General features: G+C 55.5%; 1 protein-coding gene across 1 annotated transcript in view; it reads left to right on the forward strand.

Annotated features, from left to right (window-relative positions):
- Positions 1–12,466, forward strand: part of ADAMTS17 (ADAM metallopeptidase with thrombospondin type 1 motif 17) — a gene marked incomplete at both ends in the record, with an annotated part of 100,824 nt that overhangs the window by 40,070 nt on the left and 48,288 nt on the right. Inside the window, 3 exons of the mRNA XM_080651719.1 lie at positions 1,047–1,152; positions 5,641–5,781; positions 7,587–7,737. Coding sequence (XP_080507845.1) covers positions 1,047–1,152; positions 5,641–5,781; positions 7,587–7,737 — 398 coding nt within the window. The remainder of the gene's footprint in view (positions 1–1,046; positions 1,153–5,640; positions 5,782–7,586; positions 7,738–12,466) is intronic.

A 12,466-nucleotide genomic window follows, 5' to 3' on the forward strand; every position in this document is an offset into this window, starting at 1 on the left:
GACCTGGAAGGCCCTGAGGAGCCGGACGGCGTCCTTGCTGGAGGTCACGGTCACCTGCACGGCTGGGTTGGGACGTCCATGAACAAGCCAGCATCGCGCGGCCGATGCCATTCTCTGTCCCTTTCATCAGAACGTTCCCCCGCCTCGGCCCAGCGTGTTGCTGGTTTGTAATGAAAGTAGACACACGGTGTGTGCCCGGCTCGGCGTGCCCCGGGTCCCAGCGCGCCTCCCTGCAGAGCCGGGACGGGGGTGGCGGGGAGGAGGCTAGCGAGCCGGGTCGGGGGCTGTTGGAGGGACCAGGCAGGAGGGAATGGCTCAGGTCCACCCCAGGGTGAAATGGAGATCCACAAAGAGGATGTCACCTGGCCAGCGTGGCTCAGGGGTTGAACATCAACCTAGGAACCAGGAGGTCACGGTTCGATTCCGGGTCGGGGCACATGCCCGGGGTGCATCCTCAGTGTGGGGCGTGCAGGAGGCAGCCGATCCATGATTCTCTCTCATCATGGATGTTTCTCTCTCTCTCTCTCTCCCTCCCTCTCCTCTTCTCTCTGAAGTCAATAAAAATATACTTAAGCCGAAACCGGTTTGGCTCAGTGGATAGAGCATCGGCCTGCGGACTCAAGGGTCCCGGGTTCGATTCCGGTCAAGGGCATGTACCTTGGTTGCGGGCACATCCCCATAAGGGGGGTGTGCAGGAGGCAGCTGATGGATGTTTCTCTCTCATCGATGTTTCTAGCTCTCTATCCCTCTCCCTTCCTCTCTGTAAAATATCAATAAAATATATTTAAAAAATATATATACTTAAAATTTTTTTTTTAAAAAAAAGCCTGATAGGCATTTGTTGTGTTACTATTATCACTAGGCTGAGGCAAAAGCGTCACGTGTCCACCGACCCCTCCGTGAGCTCCGGAAGGGCAGGCCCGGCCTGTGCCCCTCGTCACCCCGCCTGCCCCTCTCTCCGCCGCGTGTGACGTGCAGCCATCCGGGCCTTCCTGGCGAGGTCGGGGCCCTGGATTCTGAAGGCTGTGTCTGTGTCTCCGCTGCAGGGATCGCTTACTTAGGAGGCGTGTGCAGCGCCAAGAGGAAATGTGTGCTCGCCGAGGACAATGGCCTCAACCTCGCCTTCACCATCGCCCATGAGCTGGGCCACAAGTAAGTGTGGGACACCCGACCCGTTTAATGCCTTTCCGAGGACGTATCTCTGCACTCGGATTCTCCGCAGTCGGAGTCCCTGCTGCTCCGTGCCTCTGCTTCTTCCACAGCCCTGCGGGGGACCCCAGAGCTCACCCAACCACAGGCTCGGAGAGTTGAAATCTTTTTTTATTTTAAAAAAAATATTTTTTATTGATTTCAGAGAGGAAGGGAGAGAGAGAGAGAGAGAGAGAGAAACATCCATGAGGAGAGATAATCATGGATCGGCTGCCTCCTGCACACCCCCTACTGGGGATCAAGCCCGCACCCCGGGCCTGTGCCCTGAGCGGGAATGGAACCGTGACCTCCTGGTTCCTAGGTTGACACTTAACCACGGAGCCACGCTGGCCGGGCTCTGAGGGTTGAGATCTTAACTCGGGGTTCGGGTCTGTTCTGAAAGCATCTGCGCGAATGTGAAGAAGGTTTTTTCAGCGTCTCCTACTTGCATTTCTCTCCCGGGATCAGCATGATCTTTGAGCCACTCTCAACCCAGCATTCAAATAATGGGATTTATTTCTCTTCATCTGGCTGACTTCCTGCTTCCTTGTTTTTTGTTTTTTTTTGCCAGTTCCCAAGTCCAGGTTTCTGAAGGTAGAATGTCTGTGCCTTAACTTTTTTTTTTTTAAATATATTTTTATTGATTTCAGAGAGGAAGGGAGAGGAAGAGAGAGAAACATCCATGATGAGAGAGAATCACGGATCGGCTGCCTCCTGCACGCCCCACACTGGGGATCGAGCCCACAACCCGGGCATGTGCCCTGACCGGGAATGGAACCGTGACCTCCTGGTTCCTAGGTCAATGCTCAGCCACAGAGCCACGCCGGCTGGGTGGTGTGTCTTTGTCGGAATTAGGGCTGTTGTATCACAGACGGTCGGGGTCGGTCTTTCTTGCAGACCAAACAGGGTCTCCAGGCAGGCACGGCGCTGGGGTCTGCTTTCCCATCAGGCCGTCCAGGCTCGGTTTTCGGATGGGCTCCCGCCTGGCCCCCCGGGTCCTGCCGTCCTTTGCTACTCGGCTTCTGTCAGCGCCGGACGGAGGGGCAGCTGGGCACGCGAGCAGGGAGCTCCGGTCTCACGCCAAGGTGCGTGGCCCCCGGATCAAAGGGTGCGTGTGAGCGTCCTCCCAGCCCGTCTGTCTGATCCAGTTTCCAGAACCGGACAAAACACCGGGGCTCATGTCCCCTGGGGATCATACTTCCTCCGCGTGCTGCTGAGCGGTGCAGAGCCTTGCGCATGCAATTCATGGACAAGCCCGCTCCCGTCCTCCCCTGCCGTCTGCCTCGGCCACGTCCCTCCTCCTCCTCCTGTGTCTGCCCTGAGCTGCAGGCCTGGCTTCCGAGGAGGGGCCCCTGGGGACTCGCAGGGCCCCCTCCTCTCCCCGCCCCCGCCTCCCTCTCCCGCACCAGCAAAAGCAGACTCTCCTTCCGCCCCTCTCTGAGGGGTGATTTTGAACGGGAGGGCCGGGACAGCTTCCGGAGCCGCAGGAACCTTCTGGCTGGTGGCCCCATTCAAGTGGCCTTTGTGCCCTAAGCGGGAATTTCCCACCGCCCAGCGGTAACAGGAATTGCATGGAAATCACCAAGGTTTCCTTTGGAGCCTTACCCTGGACGCAGAGTCCAAGGCGAGGCAAGGACACTGCTTGTAGCCCGGCCCGCATGGCTCCGTGCTTGAGCGTAGACCTAGGAACCAGGAGGTCAGGGTTCGATTCCCGGTCAGGGCACAGGCCCGGGTCGCAGGCTCCATCCCCAGTGTGGGGTGTGCAGGAGGCAGCCAGTCCATGGATCACTCACTCTCTCATCGTTGTTTCTCTCTCTCTCTCCCCCCCTCTCTCTCTCTTGCCAATCAATGAAAACATATTTACAATAAATGAAGTGTTTTCCATTGGGGGGGGGGGTGGTCACTAGAACAGCTTCCTCCGCCCTCCCTGGTCATCGTCACCTGTGCTGGGAGACCCCCACATCAGGGGCTTCGCATCTCTGGGGGAACCACACACTGAGAGGCTCTGTGTCCGGAACCCCTTTGCCTTCTACACCCCGGATGGGATTCTGCAGGGAGGACCTCCTTCCCTGTGTTAACCACCCGCTCTCCGCTACAAAGTGGCCGCTCCAATAACCCCTCATCGGCTACAAGGTTGCCGCTGGTGAAAATACCAATTACCGCTTGGGCGCCGCTTCGAGCCGGAATTCAGAGGGGCTTTGGGGACGAGCTGAGAGCTGCCTACACCATCATTAAGGCGGCCAGGGGAAGCTATTTTTATCCTGCACCTTGAATGCCAGTTTAAGCAGGCGTGATTAACTGCAAGGAGCCTATAATTTGCACTAGGGGAAGTGAAGCTTGATTTTTTTTTTTTTTAAAGATAAAAAGGATTGCTTCAGAAGAGCCTCTAAATAAATACATAAATTAATTAATTAAATGGAAGAGAAAGAGCAGTAACAAAGCCGCCAGCGTTTCAGTGGTGTGGAAACTTCAGAAACAAATCCTCAGTGTCCAAGAAACAGGGTGTCTAGAGCAGCCGTGGGCAAACTACGGCCCACGGGCCGGATCCGGCCCGATCGGCTGTTCTATCCGGCCCGCGGAGCTGAAAGAGCAGAGGGTTCTCTTGCTCTCCCCTCCGCTCCTTTACTTTGAATTTATATTCGTTCACACAAACACTCCATCCATGCTTTTGTTCCGGCCCTCCGGTCCAGTTTAAGAACCCATTGTGGCCCTCGAGTCAAAAAGTTTGCCCACCCCTGATCCAGATGTTTCTTCCATGCACTTCCTTTTGCCGGCGTGGCATCTAAATATTTTGATTCTTTCTTTCTTTTACGTTGCAAGTAAGTAAGCTATGGAGTCATTTTTTTTGTTTAATGTATTTTTATTGATTTCAGAGAGGAATGAAGAGGGAGAGAGAGAGAGAGAGAAACATCAGTGATGAGAGAGAACCATCGAACGGCTGCCTCCTGCACAGGAACGGAGCCCGCAACCCGGGCACGTGCCCTGACCAGGAATGGAACCGTGACCTCCTGGTTCCTAGGTTGATGCTCAACCACTGAGCCACGCCGGCCGGGCAAGACTTTTATTCCCAGAGTGCAGGGAGCCCTGGGCTTGAGTTAGAAGCTCTCCGTCGAGTATCGGTCATCTCTAGCTTTGCCGTTAGCATGGCCCCCGTATCCCTATGGAGAGTTGTTTTGGTCTTTGCCTCTAAAGTGAATTCAGTGATTGAGCCTCATCTGTGCACCAAGAGGTTGATGGTTCGATTCCCAGTCAGGGCACATGGCCAGGCTGTGCACTCGGTCCCCACTAGGGGGCGTGCAGGAGGGCAGCCGATCCATGATTCTCAGCCTGGATCTCTCTCTCTCTCTCCCCCCCCACTCTCCCTTTCCCTCTCCCTCTGTCTCTCTTTCTCTCTCTCTCTCTTTCTCGCTAAAAATCAATAAAAACGTTGTGTTTGTTTTTTGTTTTTTTTTTAAATCCCAAACCTTCTGAGAGAGGGACAGGCAGGCTGACAGCCTCCTCCAACTGCCACTTCCAGAGCGCCCAGACACATAGGGTTTGAGGAGAAGCAGCGTTCCTTGCCTCCAGATCCAGTCAGACTCTGGCCCTGAAGTTGTTGTGTGGGGTGCACCTGGGCCACATGGGACAGGAGGCCAGTCTGTGTCCTGAATCCCACAGCCACTCGACGTTAAAATTACAGTGTGTGCTTCACACTCCTCGTTTCTGTGAATTGTGATGCTGCCAGAGTAATAGACGCCCTGGGATGCAAACCTACAATAACACAGCATGCCAGTGAGCAGTCAAGTAGTCCTGCGTTTAAACGCCAATGTCACGCCTCCCAGCCCCAATGCTGGTTCATCAAACTGGAGCTTCACCAGGCGCTTACTTAGCGTTTGACCATTTTTATTTATTTTTATTTTTTATATATATTTTATTGATTTTTTTACAGAGAGGAAGGGAGAAGAATAGAGAGTTAGAAACATCGATGAGAGAGAAACATCCATCAGCTGCCTCCTGCACACCTCCCACGAGGGATGTGCCCGCAACCAAGGTACATGCCCTTGACCGGAATCGAACCCGGGACCCTTCAGTCCGCAGGCCGACGCTCTATCTACTGAGCCAAACCGGTTAGGGCAGTGTTTGACCATTTTTAGCCACGAAGTAGCAAGCATGACTGACACAAGTAGGTTTGGAAGTAACATCAGTGGGCCCTTGGCCGGTGTGGCTCAGTGGTTGAGCCAGGAGGTCATGGTCAAGGGCACATGCCCGAGTTGCAGGCTTGATCTCCAGTAGGGGGCGTGCAGGAGGCACCCGATCCGTGATTCTCCCTCATCGTTGATGTTTCTCTCTCCCTCTCCCTTCCTCTTTGAAATCAAGTTAAAAAAAGGGGGGGGGGATGGATGCTGGACCCTGGAAGCAGAGGTGAGGAGCCCGTAGGATAAGTGTGCCTGTCCCCTCTTCCTCCCTCGGCAGCTTGGGCATGAACCACGATGACGACCACTCGTCCTGCGCCGGCCGGTCCCACATCATGTCGGGGGAGTGGGTGAAAGGCCGGAACCCCAGCGACCTCTCTTGGTCCTCCTGCAGTCGAGATGACCTTGAAAACTTCCTCAAGTAAGTCCTGGGATCCCTCCGTGCCTTCCAGTCCTGGGATCCCCTGTGCCTTCCAGTCCTGGGATCCCCTGTGCCTTCCAGTCCTGGGATCCCTCCGTGCCTTCCAGTCCTGGGATCCCTCCGTGCCTTCCAGTCCTGGGATCCCCTGTGCCTTCCAGTCCTGGGATCCCCTGTGCCTTCCAGTCCTGGGATCCCTCCGTGCCTTCCAGTCCTGGGATCCCTCTGTGCCTTCCAGTCCTGGGATCCCCTGTGCCTTCCAGTCCTGGGATCCCTCCGTGCCTTCCAGTCCTGGGATCCCTCCGTGCCTTCCAGTCCTGGGATCCCTCCGTGCCTTCCAGTCCTGGGATCCCCTGTGCCTTCCAGTCCTGGAATCCCTCCGTGCCTTCCAGTCCTGGGATCCCTCCGTGCCTTCCAGTCCTGGGATCCCTCTGTGCCTTCCAGGCAATAGAGAGCCGTGGGCAAACTACGGCCCGCGGACCGGATCCGGCTCGTTTGGCTGTTCTATCCGGCCTGTGGAGCCGAAAGAGCGGAAGGTTCTCTTGCTCTCCCCTCGCTCCTTTACTTTGAATTTATATTAGTTCACACATACACTCCATCCATGCTTTTGTTCCGGCCCTCCGGTCCAGTTTAAGAACCCATTGTGGCCCTCGAGTCAAAAAGTTTGCCCACCCCTGCAATAGAAGGTGCTTCTGGGAGACGCCCCCTGGGGTCTTCGCACGTGTGGGAAGGGGAACTGGATCTCAGAATGCTCAGCCGCCCGAAAGCATGGTCAGTGCAGGACCTCCCGTACCTGCCAAGCTTTCACCCACGGGTGCACTGGGTGTGACGTGTGCACCGGGTGAGATTGTGCACCAGGTGTGACGTGTGCACCTGGTGTGACATGTGCACCGGGTGTGATGTGTGCACCTGGTGTGACGTGTGCACCTGGTGTGATTGTGCACCAGGTGTGACGTGTGCACCTGGTGTGACGTGTGCACCTGGTGTGACATGTGCACTGGGTGTGACGTGTGCACCTGGTGTGACGTGTGCACCGGGTGTGATTGTGCACCGGGTGTGACGTGTGCACCTGGTGTGACGTGTGCACCTGGTGTGATTGTGCACCGGGTGTGATGGTGCACCGGGTGTGATGGTGCACCTGGTGTGATTGTGCACCTGGTGTGATGGTGCACCGGGTGTGATGGTGCACCTGGTGTGATTGTGCACCTGGTGTGATTGTGCACCTGGTGTGATTGTGCACCTGGTGTGATGGTGCACCTGGTGTGATGTGCGCGCCCGACGAGGCGCAGGCATCTGCTGTGATGCTGGGCACCCAGCTCATATTCATAAATGCTTGTTGGCTGACTGAAATGTCTGCACCGTGACCATGCCTTGGAGCTGCTTCCTTTCTCTGCCGTGGTGTGACTGTGAGTGGACACCACTGCGGCGGCGGCCGTGGCTGGAGCAGAGCAGATGCCCCTCCACACTCAGGCTCCCTGTGATGGGGACGCGCCTTCACTAGGGACAAGGGCTCGCTCAGTATTTCTTTACTGATTGCAGGGAGGAAGGGAGAGGGAGAGGGAGAGAGACATCAGTGATGAGAGAGAATCATGGATGGGCTGCCTCCTGCATACCCCCTACTGGGGATGGAGCCCGCAACCTGGGCATGTGCCCTGACTGTGAGCTCCTGGTTCCTCGGTCGACGCTCAACCACAGCCACACCGGCTGGGCGTCCCATAAGCAATGTGGAGGCGAAGCCTTCTCCGTGACTCAAAATCAAAACAAAGACCCGGGCATTGGCGTGTCAACTTACCCTTTGTCTGTTTCAGGTCGAAAGTCAGCACCTGCTTGCTGTTCACGGACCCCCGGAGCCAGCACGCCGTGCGCCTCCCTCACAAGCTGCCTGGCATGCACTACAGCGCCAATGAGCAGTGCCAGATCCTGTTTGGCACCAACGCCACCTTCTGCAGAAACATGGAGGTAAGCGGCCGGGTGGGGGGCGGGGCGGCCCAGGCAGGAGCGCGTGACTTCGGCTGGAGGACACAGGTATTCACACTCCACGCACCTGAGCACGCACACACGTGTAGATGCATCCACACACATGTATGTGCACATACACAAGCAGACATGCATATACGTCTACCATCATGGGCATTTGCACAGGGCTTGCCTAGAGAGCCGAGTGCTCACATGGGTGCACGTATACACACGCTCATACGCTCAGAGTCAGATTTTGTTACGTAACGTGTTCACTAAGGAACCCACATTGCTACAGTACGCATTTGTAGTTACTTTGTATTTGGAATTACATTTGCATTGAATTGTTTCCTTGGTAACCTTCTGTCCTTCATCATTATGCATGGACAGATATTACCCTGAGAAGGGGTTCAGAGTCCCCGCCCGGTGCCTCCTCATGGGAGGCCAGGTGCTGGGCGCCCGGGAGTGGCGGGCCAGCATCTGTCCCCCACGGCATGTGCCGGCCTGCGTGAGTTATTACTCTTCTTCTTTTTTTAAAAAAAAAATATATATTTTTATTGATTTCAGAGAGGAAGGGAGACGGAGAGGGAGAGGGAGGTAGAAATAGCAATGATGAGAGAGAATCATGGATCGGCTGCCTCCTGCACGCCCCACACTGGGGATCGACCTCACAACCCGGGCCTGTGCCCTGACCGGGAATCGGCCCTGACCTCCTGGTTCCTAGGTCGACGCTCACCCACTGAGCCACGCCGGCCGGGCTATTCTTTAGGTGAAATTTTGAATCCAGAACCTCCTTCCGCTGGACTCCACGTGCATTCTTCTTTTGGCATTCACCCTTTGGAGCCTAAAAAAGCCATTTCCTCGCTCAGAGGTGTGGGGTGAAGAACGCTGGGGAAATGCTGCTTCCGGTGGCGTGGGAGCAGCCTGGCTTCCACTCCGCGCCAGGCCCCTGCTTCCTGAAACACCTGCATGGCGGAGAACCCAGGGAAGTTAGGGCCCCGCCCGCCCTCCCTCCTAGGGCCCTGGAGACACCCCCCTCCACCACCACCCCCAGCATCGCGTCTCCCGTGTGTGCAGAGGCTGGTGCTGTGCGCCCAAAGCTGCCCGTGGAAATAAGTGCAAAAAAAACCCCCCAAAAAAACACACATTGGCATCGCCTAATTGGCACTTGTTCCAAGTCCTTGGCAAACAGAGCCGTCTCCTCTTTTAGCCAATGGTAATGCGATGTTTGTGATTCAGGAAAGCGTTTCAAGAAAGTCCAAACCTGCACGTTATATACAGCAGGTAGTAAATATTTATTAGAAAGGGGTAGACGAACTTGACCGATGAGCCCAGTCCGGTCTTTTTTTTTTTTTTTTTTTTTTTATGCCGACGAGTCACTCCTGTCCTTCTCAGCGGTTGCTGCAGAGCAGCGTCTCCGTCAAGGTGAGACTGTGGGTGGTGACAGCTGGAAGGAACAGCGTGGCATTGCCCCTTCCTGGCCCCAGTTGTTTTTAAGTGATTTGTTTACAAATATGTTTTTATTGATTTCAGAGAGGAAGGGAGAGGGAGACAGAGAGAGAAATATCAATGAGGAGAGAGAATCGTGGATCGGCTGCCTCCTGCACGCCCCCTACTGGGGATCAAGCCCGCAACCTGGGCATGTGCCCTGACCGGGAATCGAACTCTGACCTCCTGGTTCCTAGGTCGATGCTCAACCACTGAGCCACACCAGCTGGGCCCCATGCATAGCAATTACAATGTTACTGACTATATTCCCGCTGCTGTACTTCACATCCCAGGGACTATCTGCAATTTCTGATCGGTACTTCTTAACCCAGGGGTGGGCAAACTTTTTGACTCGAGGGCCACAATGGGTTCTTAAACTGGACCGGAGGGCCAGAACAAAAGCATGGATGGAGTGTTTGTGTGAACTAATATAAATTCAAAGTAAAGGAGCGGAGGGGAGAGCAAGAGAACCCTCCGCTCTTTCGGCTCCGCGGGCCGGATAGAACAGCCGAACGGGCCGGATCCGGCCCGCAGGCCGTAGTTTGCCCCCGGCTGTCTTAACCTCTTCATGCCCATGGGTATCTTTTTTTTTTTTCTTTAATGTATTTTTATTGATTTCAGAGAGGAAGGGAGGGGGAGAGAGAGAATCAACAATGATGAGATCTCCTACTGGGGATCAAGCCCATAACCTGGGCATATGCCCTGACCGGGAATCCAACCGTGACCTCTTGGTTCACCGGTCAACGCTCAACCACTGAGCCACACCGGCCGGTCCAGGTATTCCTTTTGAGACATCTTTCCCAGGGTTGTCACGCTCAGCTCAATTTAGGAACTAGCGACCTAAAGGAAGCCTGCCCCTTTAACACCCACGGACACACCTGGCCAGAGTGGGCGGCTGGCCGGACGGGAGCCTCGCCCTGCCCCTCAGACAGACGGGCCGGGCCGGGCCGGGCGGCAGGAAGCCGGGTCAGATGCCACGGCCAATGCCGCCTTGCCTGCCTCCGTCTCAGCTTCCTGCCCGGCAGCTGCAGCTTCTCCCAGAACTCTGGGGCTTTGGCAGCAGATGGCCCCGATTTTCCAGAAGCGTCTGAGCGTTTACAGTCGACATCCTCCCTGGCGCCCTCCCTCACGCCCGTTCCCCTGGCCGGCTGCACGCCTGGGTGCCCTGGCCCTGCCCTCCCCCGAGTCATCCCCCTTCCCCCCCCCCCCCCCCCGCACCAGGTGGCCCCAGCCAGGTGACGGTGGTCTCTGCCACAGCCTTTAGGGACATGTAAGGAGTGACCAAACCCGGGACTCACGGAACCTTCCAGAAGCAGGCCTGGCATGCCGGCGCGGGGAAAGGGCTTCAAACTGCAGGAGTCTGTGTGGAAAATGTGGATTAGTCACTTCCAATTCCAGCGCTGAACGTTTTATTTTATCTCCCTCTTGGCTGGTGTTATCAGGGAGGTAGAAATAGCAATGATGAGAGAGAATCATGGATCGGCTGCCTCCTGCGCGCCCCACACTGGGGATCGACCTCACAACCCAGGCATGTGCCCCTGACCGGGAATCGGCCCTGACCTCCTGGTTCCTAGGTCGACACTCAACCCCTGAGCCACGCTGGCCGGGCTATTCTTTAGGTGAAATTTTGAATCCAGAACCTCCTTCCGCTGGACTCCATGTGCATTCTTCTTTTGGCATTCACCCTTTGGAGCCTAAAAATGCCATTTCCTCGCTCAAAGGTGTGGGGTGAGGGTTTTTTACGTAACCCTTCCCTTCAGCTCTGTGTTGAGTCAGAGCGTCCCTCCAGGCACTCGGCGGTGCCGCATGAGGAAGGGGATCGCGACAACCTGGAGGGGACTTCACAGGGGCACAGCCCGTTAAGAGAGACACGGTCAAGCCTCGAATGAACGAGCAGGGGTGTCTTTCTTCCGAGGGACCCACACCTCCCCGCAGTCCCACAGCGTCGTCCCCGGGGAAGGCAGCGGCCCCGGCGTATTTGTTACACAGCATCCCGCGGGCCTTTGCAGCACAACGCACTGGACATGCCATCCACGCGGCAAACATTAAAGGCAGCCAGTGAGGGAACAGACCCAGGGAGCAGTCTCATTGCCCTGACGCTTTGCGGCGGGTCAGCAGCATTCTACTGCTCCTTAAGGACGGCTCCTAGGCTGGGGAGTTGGGGGACCCTGGGCACCCCCACCCCTGATTCGGCTTGAGTCACTGCACCTTTATCTGCAGAAACTGTTTTAATGTGCGTTTTACATATATATATATATATATATATTTTTTTTTTTTTTCTCATTGATTTTTAGAGAGGAAGGAAGAGAGAGAGATAGAAACATCAATGATGGCCCTGACCGGTGGGGCTCAGTGGCTAGAGCGTTGGCCTGCGGACTGAAAGGTCCCAGGTTCGATTCCGATCAAGGGCATGTACCTGGGTTGCGGGCACATCCCCAGTGGGAGGTGTGCAGGAGGCAGCTGATCGATGTTTCTCTCTCATCGATGTTTCTAACTCTCTATCCCTCTCCCTTCCTCTCTGTAAAAAATCAATAAAATATATTTAAAAAAAAAAAAAAAAAGAAAGAAACATTAATGATGAGAGAATCATGGATCGGCTGCCACCTGCACGCCCCCTCCTGGGGATCGAGCCCACACCCTGGGCGTGTGCCCTGACTGGGAACCGAACCGTGACTTCCTGGTTCCTAGGTTGACGCTCAACCCCTGAGCCACGCCGGCTGGGCAGAAGTTCCTCATTTTGATATAATATAATTCATTAGTGTTTCTCTTCGTAGTCCAGACGTTTTGTGTTCTGTTGAAGACATCTTTGCCTGACCTCATCCTCCCTTTTTTTTTTTTTTTATGATCAGGAAAGTGTTATGGGAAAGCGCTGTCTATAAAACGCGTAATAAACAGTTCATGCCGCCTTCTTCCTCTCCTGCAGGGCCCGCTACGTCTCCTAACCCCCAGTCCACCCCCCCCCATACATTCCTCCTGCCTCAGCCTTGTCCCCAGAGCTCTTGGGTCAGAGGGCGCGACATCAGCCTTTTAATGAGGTGCCGCCGCCGGTCGCTCTTTATGGGACCAGCTGGTGCTATGCTCCGGGCTCTCATCTCTTTCCCGCTCATGTGGGGCGTGGGGGCTTCCTGAACCCCAGTGCACGGTATTCGCTTGAATCATCAACTTCTCTGGGGGCCCAGGGCAGCTCCCACATCCTCGGAAACCAAGAGGCGCTGGGGCTGTTCTTAGCTCTCGGTGCACACCC

This window comes from Plecotus auritus (genome assembly GCF_963455305.1).
Source record: "Plecotus auritus genome assembly, chromosome: 15".
Taxonomy (NCBI): Eukaryota; Metazoa; Chordata; class Mammalia; order Chiroptera; family Vespertilionidae; genus Plecotus; species Plecotus auritus.